Consider the following 18,333-nt stretch of genomic DNA (forward strand, 5'->3'; position numbering starts at 1 on the left):
CTGCTGAGAGGCTGAACTGAATACAAATAAAAACAAATATCCATTGGATTTGACAACATGGAGGTCATTGGAGATTTTGACAAGAACAGCTTCAGCGAAGTGGTAGGGACAGAAACTAGATGGAAGAGATGGAGGAGAGAATGAGAGGTGAGAAAGTGTAGACAGCTGGCATAGACAAGTTCTTTTGTGAAAGAGAAAGGAGGTAGCTGAAAGACGATATGAGGGTCAAGGGAGTTGTTTGTTATTGTTTTTTGTAGAGGGGAAACAGAAGCATGTTTGCATTCTAATGGAATAATCCAGTAAAGGTGGAGAGACTCATGGTGCAGGAGAGATGAAGACATTGAGGAGGTGAAAGGGTGTAGGATCCAGTGCATGAGGGGAGACATTGGTCTTTACTAAGAGCAGGGACACCCTAACTGTAACAGGAGGGAAGACAGAGAACAGACTACCTGAGGGAAGTTTATCAGTCTGGTGGTACAAAGAGTTATAATCCTCTCTGAAGATTTCTTTTCTCACTGGAGTGTGAGGTGAGGTCATCAGCTGAGAAAGGAGGCCTTATGGGAGGCACTAGGAAGGGAAAGTTTTGAGGGAAGAGAATATAAAAGTGCTGTCTTTGAGAGTGGGAAACTTACTATGGAAACTCAATGGATTGGAGGTTTGTGGTCATTAGCTTAAAATAAAATGGGTCATATACCCTCTCTTCCTTCCTCTTCCCCTTCCTTCCTTCTTTGCTACTTGGGGCCTAGGCAGGTAGGAGGGTAGGTAGGGTGGTGATCCAGAGAAAGGCCAGGGCTGAGTAAGGCAGCAGCCCAGCAAGGATAGGGAGACTGGTTACATGCAAGAGGATGGCTGTGTGTGTGGGGAATATATGGAGTGATATATATGATACATATATATCTCTCATATAACATATATATATGTATATATATACACACACACCTATAAATATTTATATGTATTTTAGCATATAAGCTAAAATCACTTTTAGCAAAATAATTCTAAAGTTAATATTAAAATAGACATGTAAGCCCAGCATTGTGGAAAGCAAAAAAGTTTTCATATCACAGAATCTTGCTATTCAAGGCATTTTAGGGGCCAATCTTTCTAGTCATATTTGATAACGAGGAAAATGAAGTTAAGTGACTCCCCCAAAGTCACATAACAACTTGATGGCATAGCTGAGACTTGGATTCTGGGACTCAGTTTCCCAGGCCATAATTTTTTTCTACATAAAAAAGGGAATTATCAATTTCAACTATTTGGAAAAATTATGGTCATTAATAGATTTCTATCCTAAAAAGTGGGTTGAAATATGAATAAGCAAGGTAAAGAATTTTTACAACTGTAAAGTGTGACCCACCCAAAAGATCTTCCTCGCAAGTATAACTACTCCATTATTTCTCTTCCAAAAGAAAATCATCACTGAATGGGAACATATAATTGACACAGAACAACAAAATGCAGAAATTAGAACACTTTATTATAAATATTTCCAGAATATAAACTGATTTTATATCAAGACTCTTTGAAACTTTTAAAACTATATGTAACCTTAGCTTATTATTATTATAATGTATTTCATTTTCCACTTTGCAATCTAGAAAATACACTGCAAGTTAGGTCTAACAAAGGAAAAAAAATCAGTCTAAATTGTGTCAAAGAGAAAACTAATGAATATAAAAATACCCCACCCAAAACTAAAACAAACCTAATCAAGAAATAGATTCTGCAAAGCCCGTTAATACTTCAATTTAAAATAAGTGACCTCCCAAGGGAAAAATACTTCTACTATCATAGCATTTTGATGAGTAAAAGCAGTGCCACTCTCATTAAGGAAAATTACATTATATAGAAGAAAAATGTAGGGATGCTTTCAGGAAATGAGGAAAAGTAATTTCCGTGCTGGAGAGTAACCACATTAAATACTTTCGGTTCACTCGGCCTGTTGTTAGAAATTAAAGTACCTGTTCACATGAAAAAATCGATATGAACATGGACACCATAAAACCAAGCTCCTCAACTATTTTTTCAATTTAACCTCAGGAGAATCAACTCAGGATCTTCAAAATCCAAGGATAGACTGGTCCCAAAGCATTTCCTCCTCTGTCCTCTCTTTACCTTGTTCCTTTTTCTCTTTTCTACGCTTACGTTCCTCTTTCTTAGAGGCCACATCTCGGCCTTTCTTCTCCTTTCGATTCTTAAGCTTTTCTGTACTGACCCTGACTGTTTCCATTTGTGTTAGATTTCTTTGGAAGTTCTTGTGTTTGTCTAAATCTATTTCCTCACAACCTTTTTTCCTCCTATGCTTGGGCCGCTCCTCCTCTACTTTTTCTCTGGCTTCCTCTGGGTGCCTTTTCCCCTGCTGATGTATCTGTTTATGACTGGCTTGATGGGCGCTGGCACTGTTTTCTGAGGAGAGACGCTTGTAAACTCCAGATTCCACACTGTATGGGCGACAGTTATACGCTTGCTGACTAAGGTTCAGGGGTCCTGGTTTTTCTGAGAAACAGTCCCTGGTGAACTGGCAGTAGCTCAGAGAGTCTAGTCTTAGCCTGCTGTCATGAGCTGGTAGCCACTGAGGTAACCGGTTTTCCACCTTTGGTGAAATAGGGCATGATCTCGGGTAGGTCTGGACAGTCTCAGATGAGAGTCTGTGATCAAACATTCTATGCCTCGGTCTGTAATCAACCTCTTCTTTGTACCCACAAGTTTCCAAACAGTCCTCTCTCATCTTTCTGAAACAAGTCTTTGGCTCTAAGCCTCTGGCTTTCTGCACTTTGATATAATCTTCAAGTTCATCTTGAAAAGAGTCATATGTCTTCTTTGAATGCTTCATTAGGTTGACAACAAGGGGTTCTCTGTAGAGAAGATGGGAGAAAATTCTTCTTACTAGATTATTGTATTCTGAATATTTCCTTTGCTCTTGAAGAGAGATTCAAAAAACAAAACAAAGAAGCCCAGACAAATTAAAACCTAATTCAGCAAAGAAGTTAAATATCATGACATTATACGCCAAAATGGTACATTAGGATAGTCAAATATCTCCCAGGCCACTCACAAGTAGGTTTATCATTCTCAGAAGTGGGTGGAAGAGGGCAGAGAGCAGATGACACATAGGGTTCTGTTGTATGGCTAAAAATGTAAGGCATATAGGGATGTGTGGTTAAGGGCCACACATCCCTGATAGGTGGCTGATAGTTTTCATACTTTTCCTAAAGTTCTGACTAATCAATTTCTTGTATATTGTTTTTTAAGAGAAGTAATAGAACCATAGAGAAGTAATTTTTAAAATCTTCAGTTTACTCAAAAAAAAAAATAAAATAAATACGCCTACTTACCTGACTAGAGTACCATAAGACTTAATAATAAAAGGATGTTTATAAAATGGTTTGGGAATGCTGGAAATTGGAAATTCTGCTACGAGATGAAACTACTCTTTTGTATAGGGCATGAGGGAAGATGAGGGAACAGAGTTCTGTATCTTCTGTCCAGGGCTTGGATTCATTCCATTACTTCTGATTGGTAAAAAAAAGCATTCTAGAATGTCTTCTGGTTTGTTCTCTATTAAAGTACTGGTGGGAGGGTTAAGGGAGGAATGGAGGTGAAAGCAGAGAGGGGGTCAGACTGATGTAGAGAAAAGTTTTAGAAGAAATTTAAAGTAGAGACACTAATTTTTTGTTGGCTTGTTTGATTCTTTTGGTGGGGGCAGCACTATTTCTGATTTCTTTCCCCTATCTCAAATCCTGCATTAAGTACAAATGTAGCAGAAAACATCCTTACTACAAGATCATGTCCTATGTAGTTTTGGTGATATACTTTGTCTCTAAAAATTAGGAGGTGGCATACCCATGGAGAACAGAATGTTCTTCCCTTTAACAGAAAGAAAGAAGCATGACATAGCACTCCAGAGTCACTAATGATCAGCTACGTTTTCTGGAAATTTTAGATCAAAAAATAAAGTCTAAATGAAGTCTAATTTGGTGAATCAGAAAATTTAGCTCCTATTCAACTTAAATAGTACAAAAATTCTAACGAGAATAACGCAACAAATATTTGATTATAGGCAAAAGATTTGAACAGACAATTCAGAAAGGAATATATACAAAGGGCCAATGAACACATGAAAAAATATCAATAGTCATCAGGTCAATGTCAATTAAAACCCCAATGCAATTCCACCACGCACTCACTAGAATGACTGGGATAAAAAGAATGACACCAGCAGTGTAGTTGGTGAGGATACGGAACAACTAGAATTCTCACACACTGCTGGTCAGGGATAGAAAATGGTACAACCACTAGCAAACAGTTTGCTGGTTTCTGAGGAAGTTAAACATACACCTACTGTACGATCTAGTTATTCCATTCCTCAGTATGTCCCCCCAAAGAAAAGGAAATATATGTCTTTACAAAGAATGATACATGAATATTTATGGTAATTTTATTTGTAATAGCCCCAGAAAGGAAAAAACAGAAATGATGATCAACAGGTGAATGGAACTATCAATAGTGGTACATCCATACAGTGAAATACTATCAGTGGTAACAAGGGAAGAATTATTGGTTATTGACAGAGTCAACAACATCGATGCATCTCAAAATAATTATGCTGAGAGAAGCCTGACAAAAGAGTACATATGATTCCGTCTGTAGAAAACTCTAGAAAATGCAAACTAATGTACAGTAACAGTGTTTGCTTGGGGATGAGACAGGAAGGGATGGGAGGGATGATTATAAAAGGCACATTATGGAGTCTGGATATGTTTACTGTATTGATCATTTGATGGTATATACATATATCTGTCAAAACTCAAATTTTGTATTTTAAATATGTACAGTTTATTGTATGTTAACTATATCTCAATAAAGCTGCTTTTACAAAGTCACTAGCAAGATTAAAAAGATGGTGATAACTGTTGAAGCTGGATGCTGGTATATGAGGGTTTGTTATACCATTTCGTCTACTTTTATGTTTAGAAATTGGTATTTCATGCCCAGAAGGATGGCTATAATAAAAAAGACAGGTGAGATTCAGTATTGGCAAGGATGTGGAAAAATGGGTCATTTCATTCATTGCTTGTGGGGATGTAAAATGTGCAGCTATTTTGAAAAATAGTTTGGACTTCTGGCCCCACGCACACAGGTCTGAGCCTGCCTGGAGCCAGGTAGACCATCACCATGAAGTTCAACCCTTTTGTGACCTTGGACCACAGCAAAAACCCCAAATGCCACTTCAGTGCTCCCTTGCACATGCGCAGGAAGATCATGTCTTCCCCACTCTCCAAGGATTGGTGGCAGAAGTACAAGGTCTGCTCCATGCCCATCCACACAGATGATGAGGTTCAGGAGGTTCAAGGACACTATAAAGTCAGCAATCAGCAAGGTAGTCCAGGTGTTTAGAAAGCAATAGGTCATCTACATTAAGCAGGTTCAATGTGAGAAGGTAATGCCACAACTGTCCATGCACGCATTTACCCAAACAAGGTGGTTATCAGCAGGATAAAACAGGAAAAGATCAGGAATAAATTCATTTTTTTTTTAAAGACTTTGTTTCTTTTTTTGTTTTAAAGTTTATTTACTTAGAGACAGAGAGAGGGAGCAGAGGAGGGGCAGAAAGAGAGAGAGGGAGAGAGAGAATCCCAAGCCCTGACGCAGGGTTCGAACCCATGAACCGTAAGATCATGACCTGAGCTGAAGTCAAGAGTCAGAGTCAGATGCTTAACCGACTGAGCCACCCAGGCACTCTTGATCAGAAAAAAATCTTGAATGCAAAGCCAAATCTCAACAAGTTGGAAAAGAGAAAGGCAAATATAAGGAAGAACTTATTGAGAAAATGTAGGAATGAGTATAAACTGTTATGCAACCATAGTTTAACTGCAGATTTTTAGCCTGGTATATACTTCTTTGAAACTTTTCAAGATGTCTCTTGAACGTTTCATTTCCTTCCTGTTTTGTTATTGACATGTGGCTCTGTAAATCAACTTTTGCTGTTTTAATAATTTTATGAATACCCATTGGAAATGTTTCCTAATTAAAAAGAAAAAAAAAGAAAAACAGTATGGCAATGCCTCAAAATGTTAACAGTGTTACTGTATGACCCATCAGTTTCACTCCCAAGTATATGCCCAAGAGAACTGAAAACCTATGGTTACACAAAAACTTGCACACAAATGTTCACAGTAGCAATATTCATAACTGCTAAAAAGTAGAAACAAGTCAATGTCCATTAACTGATGAATGGATAAATAAAATGTGGTATATTCATACAATGGAATATTATTCAGCAGTAAAAAGGAATGAAGTAGTAATATGTGGTACAACATGGATAAATCCTGAAGGCATGCTAAATGAAAGAAGCCAGTCCCCAAAGCCCACATATCATGCAGAAATCAATGAAGAGGTGAATGGAAACTTACCTTTATCAGGCTGGGAACTTGGTGAAGAAATCTGATCATATTCCCCCATTAATTGCTTCAGTTTTCTAGCATGGACTTTCCCCAAATGGTGAGACCGTGCAACAACCAGGAAGCTAAAAAACATGATGCAGAGATCCCAAAATCTATTTTTGTCTAATATTCCACTCCTAGTCATCTGAAACCAAGTACAATCTTGTTACAAAGATTAAATAGTTCAAAGTTTAGACTCATACCACCAACATAGATCCAGTATCTGAAAATTCGCAAATCCATATCCTTTTTTATCATTTTACTTCCTATAAACCTGAAAGTTAGGCTAACTTTTTGAGCATATATTTTACTCGGGAAAAATAAATAATATTTTGTTTTACAACACAGTGACCCCAAATGTCTACCTCTAAATTTGAAAATAGCTTTCATGATTTTTAACACATTTAGTCTGAACTAAAAGTTTAAGGACAGAGTTTTGTTTGCATTCAAATCAAAGTATCAGCTTCAGTAGAAATTATCCTATGATTCGGAAGATCTTTATTTTCAACCTCTCTCATAATATGAAATCCTTTGCAATTCAAACTATATCACTACTTCCCATATACCTTTTACAAAGAGTATTTGTAAAAGCTCAATATTTATTCATTCAATGTGGTATCTATGAATAAAATAAAGGGAGGGAAGATTGAAGATCATATTAAACATTTAAGGTAATATTTTCAATCTGTAACTAGATATCACTTCACATACCATCTCAAATCTTAATTTCCTGAGTGCTTGCAAGACTACTAACTTTTTGCTAATTAGAATGAAATTTCAGTATGAAAACATTTAGTAAGGCTCTACTATTTAATATGGTAGTATATTCTTATTTAGTCCAGAATATATTCTGAAAGGGAAGTTACTGGGTCACCAGTAGGAGTCTGGACTTTATGGAAATGATCTGTATTGAAAGGCTGGGAGAAGATATCTGGCCTTGGCATTTTTGTGTTTTATAGCAGACAATTTCAAGAAATAGTCTATTTTAAGATAGTTACTGATTCTAGCTGTATCTCTCAGGTCATCTGGGAATCACAGAGAGGAACCACAAACCATCTTTACCTGTGGTGGGCAACAGTCCTCTATAGTTGTACAAAAATGATCACAAGCAAGGCTCCCTAAACAAGGCTCAGATAAGCCACTCAAAGCTATAGTCATATTCACATATTAACTTCCAGAACTTTTGCTCAAAGTGTTCCTCACCTCAATAAATAGTCTACACCAAACTTACCACATGTATACTTGAGGTCTATACTACTATCTAAAGTTCCTAACAGTTGAAACGTATTTTTATTGAAATTTACTAGTTTATAGCCAAATTATGGGAAGAGCCTAAATGTCCATCAACTGATGAATGGATAAAGAAGTTGTGGTTTATATACACAGTAGAATACTACTTGGCAATGAGAAAGAATGAAATATGGCCTTTTGTAGCAATGTGCATGGAACCGGGAAGTGTTATGCTAAGTGAAATAAGTCATACAGAGAAAGACAGATACCATGTTTTCACTCTTATGTGGATCCTGAGAAACTTAACAGAAGACCATGGGGGAGGGGAAGGGGGAAAAAAAGTTAGAGAGGGAGGGAGGCAAACCACAAGAGACTCTTAAAAACTGAGAACAAACTGAGAGTTGATGGGGGGTGGGAGGGAGGGGAAAGTGGGTGACAGGCATTGAGGAGGGCACCTGTTGGGATGAGCACTGGGTGTTGTATGGAAACAAATTTGACAATACATTTCATATATGTATAAAAAGAAATTTACTAGTTTATAAATATGATACCCATCATAGAACGTCAAAATTGTACTTCCTATGCAGCCACTTAAGTGAATATGAATTGGAACCACATGTACTGTCATGGAGAAAAGTCCATGATATATTAAGGGGAAAAAACAAGATGTAGAACTCTATCTATCTACCTACCTGAGTACCTATCTGTTGATCAATCTCAAATCCAATTTTAGTATAAAAACACAACACAGAACCAAAAAATAAATATATTCACATGTATTTATTGTAAGGAAGGAGTTAAAGGAGCTGGGCTGCAATCCATTCACTTCCTTTCTGGGGGTGGGGGAGAGGGAAGAAGGTAGGTGACTTCTGGACCTCTGAGAAAAGAGACCAATGATACTGGCTAAAAGAATAGGAACTTATCTTTGAAATGCCCTTAGCAAGAAGTTCCTGGCTAAGGATGATCTACAGTAAATAAATTCAGGACCAATGAGGCATAGCTCTATGAAGAATGTCACATAAGCCAGGGTATATAAAATGATTCATAATTTAAATACCCACACTGTGTGAGGTGATCCTTACTTAGAAACCTCATCTATCTATTATTTTGGGTTAGAGATGCAGGTCTGAGGAGCCATCTTTCATGTCCTAGAGATCTTTGCTTCTTTAGAGTTGCTTGATTGCTTGTATCCTTGAAATACTTAGAAAGCCTTGATACTAGGTAATATTACTGATTTGTGTTAGTGTGATTTGACAGTCTGATCTTGTATATCTCAATACCCATCAAAAAAAAATCTGAAAAGATATACACTTAATGGGGCTTGGGATATGAATTTAGGAAAGGAGTAAGAGACAATATTTAACATTCTGCTCTCTGAATATGTCTGTACTGTTTTAATTTGTGCGAAAAAAAATTACTTTGTAATTAAAAACTCCACAAAAATTGAATTTAAAGGTTCTACAGGTTAATTTTCAGAACAAGTGTATAGACGAAAAAGGTTTGGCTAAAAATATTGAGTTTAAGAACTGTAAATGATAAACTTTTTAGAAAGGATGATGAATATTTAAAAATGTTTCTCTAATATATATAGTATCTCTCTGAATTATTTCTGAGTTGTTTTAATGTATATAATTTACTTATGACTCTAAAATTAAAATGAAAAGCAAGCCATAAAGTGGGAGAAAATATTCCCATCTCATATATCAGACAAAGGACTTGTATCTAGAATATATATATAACTCTTATGACTCAGTAAGATAAACACAAATTAAAATGGATGGGCAAAAGATTTTAACAGACACCTCAAAGAGTGTATATGTGTGTGTGTGTGTGTGTGTGTGTGTGTGTGTGTGTGGCTAAGTAAATGCGAATTAAAACCACAATGAGATACTACTACACTATCACTGGAAATGATTAAAATTAAAAGGACTAAAAATACCAAATGTGGGTAAGGATGCTGAACAACTGTAATTTTCATACGTTACTAGTTAGAATTTAAAATGGTACAACTTTACAAAGCTGTTTGATAATTTCTTTAAACATTCAACATCTATCATATGACCCAGCCATTTCACTTGTATTTGTTCAAGAGAAACAAAAACATATATCCATGCAAAGCCCTGTACATGAATGTTCATAGCAGCTTTATTTGTAATAGCCCCCAACTAAAACAACCCTAATGTCTGTCAATAGGTTAATGGATAAACAAAACCTGGTATATCAATATGGTAGAATTATTCAGCAACAAAAAAGAAACAAAATAGCAATATATACACAACACAGATGAATCTCAAAATCATCATGCTTAGTGCAAGATATGAGTACCTACTTGTATGATTCCCTATTTGCAAAAAGTTCTGGAAATATAAAGTAATCTATAGTGATAGAAAGCAGATTAGTGGTTGCTGGGGACAGGAGTAGAGGGAGGGATGGATTGTAAAGAGGCATGAGCAAACTCTGGGTGTTGATGGAAATATCTGGCATTTTATTTATGATGGTTGCTGAGTATATACCTGACAAAAACACACTGCCTTGTGTACTTTAAATATGTGTGTATTTTAAGTAAAGTATATCTCAATAAAGTGTACTAAAAGAGCTTAAAGATCTATTAACAGATGTTTTTGGAAAATTAAATAATTTTACCTTAATTTGTTAAACTGGACTTTTAAATGTTGGTTTTTTTCCCCCAGAAAGATTATCCACCTAACCTAAGGCCAATTCACCTATGCAGAACTGCTGCCCATCATATTGTGTCACTTATCTCGTTGCTCTTATGATCCAGACATAGGGACTCTGGAGCCAGTTATTAGCTGTGTAAGCTTGGTTAAATTTCTCAACCTCTCTGTGCCTTAAGTCCCTCATCTCTAAAATAGGGATATAACATATACTTCAAAGAGCTGTTGTGAGCCTTAAGGAAATGAATATACATAAAATGCTTAGAACAGTATAGGTACATAGCAAGTACTGAATGAATGAGCTTTTATTGTTACTCAGGATTTCACCCATTTTACTGACCTAGTGAAATGTTCTCCCAGCCAACTTTTCTCGTAACTACAGAAAGCCAAATAAAGGAAAGGTTATGTGTAAACAGAGCAAGAGTGCCTGACAGGAGTACCTAATTCTTTGTATTTCAAGATAACTCATGTTTTAGAGGATCTTTTTAGTACTTATTTTTTGAAATGTTTATTTTTGAGAGAGAGAGCAAGTGGGGAAGGGCAGAGAAAGAGGGAGGGAGAGAAGCCTAAGCAGGCTCCACGCTGTCAGTGCAGAGCCCAACGCGGGGCTCAAACTCACTAAATGTGAGATCATGACCTGAGCTGAAATCACAAGTTGGACACTTAATCGATTGACTTCAGCTCAGGTCATGATCTCACAGTTGGTGGGTTCCAGCCCCACACCGGGTTTTTCGCTGACAATATAGAACCTGCTTGGGATTCTCTCTCTCTCTCTCTCTCTGCCCCTCCCCTGATCACACTCTCTCAAAAATAAACATAGAAAGAAAGAAAGAAAGAAAGAAAGAAAGAAAGAAAGAAAGAAAGAAAGAAAGAAAAGAAAGAGAGAAAGAAAGAAAGAAAGAAAGAAAGAAAGAAAGAAAGAAAGAAAGAAAGAAAGAGAAACGAAATGGAAATGAAATGAAAACTGGGGGCTCCTGGGTGGCTCAGTGGTTAAGCGTCTGACTTTGGCTTAGGCCTTGATCTTGTAAGTTCAAGCCCCGTATCCATCTCTCTACTGTCAGTGTGAAGCCCACTTGCGATCCTCTGTCCCCCTTTCTCTGCCCCTCTCTTGCTCTCACTCTTTCAAAAATAAACATTAAAAAAAGAAAGCAAGCAAGCTGAAAGTTAGACTTGATCATTATTGTGTCTTCTGGGTGCTCTATTTTGAACGAATTCTTTGAAGATTTCAGTTTATATCCTGTGTTAATTGGTGCCATGTCTAATACCCAAAAGAGTATGGAACATCAAGCAGAAACCTCTAAGGATACTAGCTAATTTTACTACTTACAGGCTGGTATTAGGTCCCAAGCAAGAAATAGCTTGTCTTGACTGAAACTCATCTGGAGTATTATTTTAGATTTACCTTCTAATATTTTTTGGAAAAAATCTAGCAAAATTCTGAAAACTTTTCTGTTTCTAGAAATAGATCTCATGTCCTGATCTGGTCATAAGATCCAGCCCTGTGTTGGGCTCTAAGCTGAGCAGGGAGTCAGCTTGGGATTCTTTCTCTTGCCCTCTCTCTCTGCCCCTCCACTGCTCTTGCAAGCATGTGTACTCTCTCTCAAAAATAAATATTAAAAAAAATATATTAAAAAATGGAAATTGCAAAGCCGGAGCTTTTGCATTGTATAAAATGTTTTTAGTAAGTCTCAGTTCTGATGAATAAATCAACTGAATTTAAGTGAAAAATCTATTTAAAAAATTTCATGCCCCACCGCACATCATTTCTGTTGTGACACGGCACTTAAACATTATACAGCATCTTTAAAAAAATGTGTATTAAATATCTCTGAAGAAAAAATGAGCAAAATTAGGATGTTAATTTGTTTAGTTTTAGCTCAGTTCTTTCCCTTTAATAAATACACCCCCAAAATGGTATGGTCTTATACTTTGTTTTTGAAGTTTATTTATTTTGAGAGAGAGAGAGAGAGAGAGAGAGAAAACATGAGTGGGGAAGAGAGAGAGAATCCCAAGGAGGCTCCACATTGTTAGCTCAGGGCCCAATGCAGGGCCCAAACTCACCAACTGTGAGATCATGACCTGAACTGAAATCAAGAGTCAGATGCTTAACCGACAACTGAGCCATCCAGGCGCCTTACGGTCTAATACTTTTAAATCTAACTCAGTCAGAAGTATTAGGAGACGTTTTATATTTTCCCATTATTTGCATTTTTCTCTCAGCCATGTTATGTAGCATTCTCTGTATTCCATTAAAGCTATCTAAAAGTATTTTGTTTTTTTGATGCAGTAGTAAACAGTATTTTTAAAAATCTGTACTGTTTGTTGCTAATACTGAGCAATACAATTGATTTTGTATATGGAGCTAATATTTTGCCCCCTTGCTAAATTTATTCTAGTAGCCTTTTCTGAGGTTCCTTGGCATTTCCTACATAGATGATCATATCACCTGCAAATAGAGAGTGTTATTTCTCTCCAATCTGAACATCTTTTGTTTTTCTTGTCTGACTGTACTGGCTAGGACCGCCAGTACAATACTGAACAGAAGTGGTGAGAATGTATAGCCTCCCCTCATTCCTGCTCTTGAGTTTTGCAATCTTTTAGCATCATTATAATCTCAGGAAAGGCTAAGCAGAGCATAGCATTACATTTTAGGAGACTAGGTAACTGACTGTTATCTTTGCTATCTTTTGTAACTATTTGTTATCTTTTCAGGTTTTTATTTTTTACCTATTTAAGTATTTTTTAGAGATCTTAATTGTGCTAGACATGCAACCCTGTAGCTGTCAGCCTCGTAAAAACTCCTAGCTATGTTGGTTATTAACCCTGTCTTTTCAGGATAGTAGTATCTGATTTAGGAGTTTGCCAAGCTCTAGCTATTTCACACTAACACAACAATCACAAAAATAACTAAGGGTTTACTACTATGGCAAATTTCCAATGATAAAATACAAAAGAATTAACAAAATCATTAATTGGGAGTCCTACACATTTAATATAATTACACATTTAATATAAAATTTATGTCTTTATTTAAACTGTCTTTGAACATCAATAATTGTAAGTACTCTGTGGCTAGCTAGCTCAAGGATCATGCTTGTGAAGTTAGTTTTACTTGGACCCAAGGCAGACATCCAACATCAGAATGCCAGCAGATGCATTCCATTCCTTTCAAAGGATTAGTAAATGTGAATGTGAATGGGTCTGTAAGAAGTGGGGGAAAGCCTCAATGCTTTCACATAGGTGCCCTAACATATATGTGATGAATATGGTAGGGGAAATCTTTTTAGCCATTTTAACATGCTTAGTCACTATTTTCACACACTGACATCTAATAAAGTCAGCAGATCTGCAACTAACAAATAATCATCAATGTCTCTCCAGAGATCTTTCTCCCCAACCATTCTACCCATCTGTCAACACTAGATTTACAACATAACGTGCCCTGGTGTGCATGTAGCAAATATGTCTTGGACAGAGCACAGCTTTATACAAAACAATGAACTACTCCTGATTATCCCAGGAGTCCTGGCTAATCCACATTTAAGACTACATTTTCTCTAATGTGTTCATCCTGCTATTTCTTACCAATTTTAGAAGTTGTCAATTAACCTGTTTCCTCCCCACTCCATGGAGAATTTGACTGCCACAAGCTACTATCCCACATTTCCTCTGCAGCCATTTCAGACTAAGAGATAGAAGTTGTGTGTCAGGAAGAAGAAAGCAATCATGCCAGCTCTGGAGCACTCACCATTAACGTAATTTGAGAGATAAATAAACTTTTATTGTGTTTAAAAGAACAAAAACCCCCCAAACTGCATTTTGTTTTGTTTTTTTTCTAATTTCACAAAAAAACATTAACTACTAAGCTCTTTAAAAGGGCTGTGCCTAATTCATCAGTATATCCTTGGGACTGAGCACAGTACCTGATACATACCAGGAGCTCAAAAAGTGTTTTCTGAATAATACAACAATGGCTATTAGCTAGATTTTTCTGTCATTTGATCCAAATCTCTGCTTACTATCATGAAAACAAAGGAAAACATTTTTAGGTAATGCTATGTAAATGGGTTACTGATTCAAGAAGGAGTCAAAAATGTCCTTCATTCTAAAACCAAGTTCATTTCATTTCTTGAAAAGAAGCAAATAAGCTGGAATTGTTTTTTGTGTTTTGTTTTTACTAATCCTTCAGGAATATGATTACTTAAAAAAATTTTTAAACTGTCAAAAATACTTGAGAAACCAAAAAACTTTTTTTGAGAACCCTCACTGAATGAATTAGAGTGTCCTGGAAAACGTTATGACAACTTCACCATAAATTCTATATATGTGTCTTTTCATAGAAGTCTGGTTATGCGGTATTTCTTTGGGTTTTTGTGAGTGAGTTTAATTTCTCAATTTCCTATTTGTAATCTGACACTTTCTACATATTCTCTGCTTGCCAATATTTAATCCTTACTGACATCTGTTCATTATCAAGCCCATACAAAGGAGCTCCTCTCAGTGTTACAGCTATAGGTGAAAATGGTTTAGCAGATGTTCTTCAAATCAGTTTGAATGGTCCTATCAGGATCTTGACAGTCACTGGGAGTTTAGTAACTGGAAGCACACTACTTCTTTCGTACATTTAAGGTAAATCTCCTAACCAAGTCTTTTAAGGAAAAAAAAAAATACTGGGTCAGTAACAAGCAACATTTTTTCCCCCTCTTGTTTATGTACTGTCTTACCTGGCAATTATTTAAGGCTTTTACAAATATCTCAAGTAAAAATATATGACTTCTACTAGTGTTTTAAATAGTACAATATGCCACATAGTTACCATTTGTTAGGTAGCAGTTAACTGAACAGTTAATGAAGGATATTTACCCAAAATAATGTCACAAGAGGTAATTTTTAGGTAGCGAATTATATTTTGTTTTTCATATCCTCATGAATAGTCTCAATCTTAACTCAGAGATTTCATCACTCTTTGAATGCCACCTGACGGCCATTATAGGTCGAGGTTTCGTGTTTTATGAACTGCTCTTCCAGTACACAGCCAGCCCATGGAAAGAATATCAATACCGAACTGTAAAGCCAGTTAACAATTTTAAGGACCTCAGAGTTTGGTTGGTGCAGAGGTCCTCAACCTCGACACTACTGACATTTTGGGTAGGAGAATCCTTCGTTGGGGTGGGTGTGGGACTGCCCTGTGCATTTTATTTCTATCAAATAGATGCCAGGTAGCACCTGTGCTCACCCTGTCCTTCCTTGCCCAGTGGTGGAAACCAAAAATGTCTGCCAAGTGTCCTCTGGGGTAGGGGTGCAAAATAACCCCTGGCTGAGAACCACTCAATTGGGCTAATCCCATTCCCCTTCCCCACAGATGACAAAACTCAAAACGGAAGTTTGGGACTTTGAAAGTTTGAAAAAAAAAGTTTGGGACTTACTCAAGTCATACAACTAGTGGACAAACTAGCACTAGAACCTAGTACTAGTCAAGATTCCTATTCCAGTATTCTCATTATACCACCTTGAAGTCGTATAGAAAGGTTACTGCTAGCATTGTGTGAACTGACATTGTACAAAGTCTTAAGAAATTGCACATATTTAAAGTCATCACACACACGAAAAACAAAAAACGCCATCTGGCAAAAAACTTGTTTTTCCATGAGAAACTGTTTCCAAATCTTCCTGTGATCTGGCTGAGAGCCAAACTGAATTGTATAAACTATAAACCGCATAAAAATTATAAACTGTATTACAAATTACATAATCTATAAACTGCTCAAGCTTACTTCTTGGTGAGAGGCAGTAAGTCTGGTATGAAAACTAAATCCAGAGTTTATTTTTGACCTCAGAACAATGATAACTAACCTAGGCTGACTCAAGACGTTAAATCTAGTCTTCCGAAGGTTGCCTTCTTTCAGAGATTTACTAGAACATCATTTGGTTGCAATGACTTCCTCATTCCATTTTTAGTGCATGGAATTTATATAAAGTGCTTATAAAAATGTTTTAAGAAACGTATACTTTTTTTTTTTTTTACTTTGCCATTCCACCAAAGTGAAATACGTAAAAGATTATGGAATAGCACAGAAAAATAGAATATATCACGAAAAAGGGTAAAAACAAAATTATTTTCATGAGGTTATTATATTGATGCCTCTCCAGAAAAAAGGAATCTAAATTATTCTACAATATCTTGGCTTCCACTGTCTTTTCCCTCTGGGGACAAAAAGCAACATAAGTCAACACGATAAGTACTAAAAATGATGAGACTGAAGATGGTGAAATGTTTTACTGAGACCTGCAACGCGATGAAGCTCCACCATCTAAAATCCTTTCCTAAACTGCCTTACAGTCTTACCTCATAGTTTGGGACAAATAGGGTGTTCACAGGCATATAGTACTTGTAGGAACTTAAACATCTGTTAGATCGAGATGATGAAGAAATAGCTTTTTGTGTTAGGGGAAATGTGTTGGTGAGAACTGTGAAAACTTGGGCAGAAACACTCCTTCCAAACTCCTGCAGGGAGACTTGACCAAATTTTAACTTGGCCTCTAGCAGCTTAAGGCTGAATCCCAGCGATGACCCAGCCCCTTTGGAGCTCCTGCAAGAAAAACCTCAGGGCTGTCAAAAAGAAATCTGCTGTTTTTAGAGCCAACACCTGATAACAGGTCCCCATCTCTCTTTTTAAGAGTACTTACTGAATTTGGATTGTGAATCCTTCCTGTCTCTGAGAAGGATGTGTCCCTCCTACAACTCAGGAGTGTCCTTCTCAAAGACCTGAAAGCCATTCCATTGAAGTGTAATCATCGGGAAGGAGACGCCTAGGTCTCCCAGTGGCTGTGGGAGGATAGAATCCTAAGGTCCCTCCCTACTTGCCAGCAGCCAGACACAGCTGGCCTAACAACATCCCCTTTGTAATTCCTCACTTCCTTGACTCTTCTGGAACCCCCACCTCTCCTCCAGTCCCTCATTTTCCCTTTGAAACTCCCAGTCACCTCTGCGCAAATGCAAATGGAGCTCAGCTCTTTCCCCTACAGTCGGGAGTGTCTGGATAAATTCCGTTTTTCACCGCTCTCACTACTGTCCACTTTGCTACCTTTGACACTGATCTGTAGATCCCTATTGAACTCAGACTACTATCAAAATAGGCCTATAAATCTCAGAAGCTTGCTTTATAGGGTGTTATCCTCAAAAAGCCCCGGAAAACTCTCCAAAGGGACCTCTCAACGCCCTTACCCCTCCGCTCTTCCCCCAGGGCCCCGACAGTTTTAAGCTCCGGAGCTACTTCCTGCGGTGGGCAGAGTCCTAACTCCACTTCGGCCCAAGTGTCTACTTCCCCGGATGTTCAAGTTCACCCCGCCGAAGTTTCCTCGCTTCCACGTCTCAGGACGTTTCTCTCCTTATCCTCGGAGCTACCTCATCCATCCTCCTTCCCTTTCCCTGCCACTCCAGTCAAGACTTCTCCCTGGACATCTCTCTGCCCCCTCAATCCTCAGCTTCCTGAGCTTGCTGGGGTGTCCCTCTCCCCTCCACGCTCCACCGGGGGGCCGTGGCGCCCCTTTCCCCGGGCGGCGGGTGGTGAGGAGGGCGGACGGACTCCGGCCCCGACCCGGTCGGCCATGGCGCACGTTAGGGGCGCGCCCAGCCTTCACTGGGCCGCGGAGGGAGCTGAGGGGCTGAAGACCGGGCCGCCCCCGCCGCCGGGGCGGGAACTCACCTTCTCTGAGGCAGGGGCGGGCGTCTACAACTACTGTCCCCCTCCCCGCCAACGCCGCCGGCCGGGGGATAGGCCGGGGTGGAGGTGGCGGAGAGGCAGGGACAGGCGCTGCCGCCACCGCCGCCTCCGCCGCCGAGCAGGCGGGGTGAGAGGAGGAGGCGGAGACCAGGCTTCCTGAGGGGAAGTCTCCGCCACCACCGGCGGCTTACTGGACGGCGCCAACGCCATGGCGGCAAGGCGCGCTACTGCGCTTGCGCGGGTGCCTCCCTTCCAGGG

At 38.3% G+C, this 18,333-nt stretch overlaps 1 protein-coding gene across 2 annotated transcripts; it reads right to left on the minus strand.

Annotated features, from left to right (window-relative positions):
* Positions 1-1,459: 1,459 nt before the first annotated feature.
* Positions 1,460-18,225, minus strand: KRCC1 (lysine rich coiled-coil 1). 2 transcript variants are annotated; one of them, XM_045446780.1, is made up of 3 exons: positions 18,058-18,225; positions 6,417-6,529; positions 1,460-2,858 (listed from the first exon to the last, which is right to left on the minus strand). In XM_045446780.1, exon 3 carries the CDS (start codon positions 2,834-2,836, stop codon positions 2,063-2,065), a length of 774 nt encoding a protein of 257 aa, XP_045302736.1. In that variant the 5' UTR covers positions 2,837-2,858; positions 6,417-6,529; positions 18,058-18,225; the 3' UTR covers positions 1,460-2,062. The 2 variants fall into 2 exon arrangements, with proteins under 2 accessions (XP_045302736.1, XP_045302737.1); XM_045446781.1 differs by having other exon boundaries at positions 17,039-18,225.
* Between the last annotated feature and the right edge of the window lie 108 nt (positions 18,226-18,333).

This window comes from Leopardus geoffroyi, chromosome A3, assembly GCF_018350155.1.
Source record: "Leopardus geoffroyi isolate Oge1 chromosome A3, O.geoffroyi_Oge1_pat1.0, whole genome shotgun sequence".
In the NCBI taxonomy this organism is placed as follows: domain Eukaryota; kingdom Metazoa; phylum Chordata; class Mammalia; order Carnivora; family Felidae; genus Leopardus; species Leopardus geoffroyi.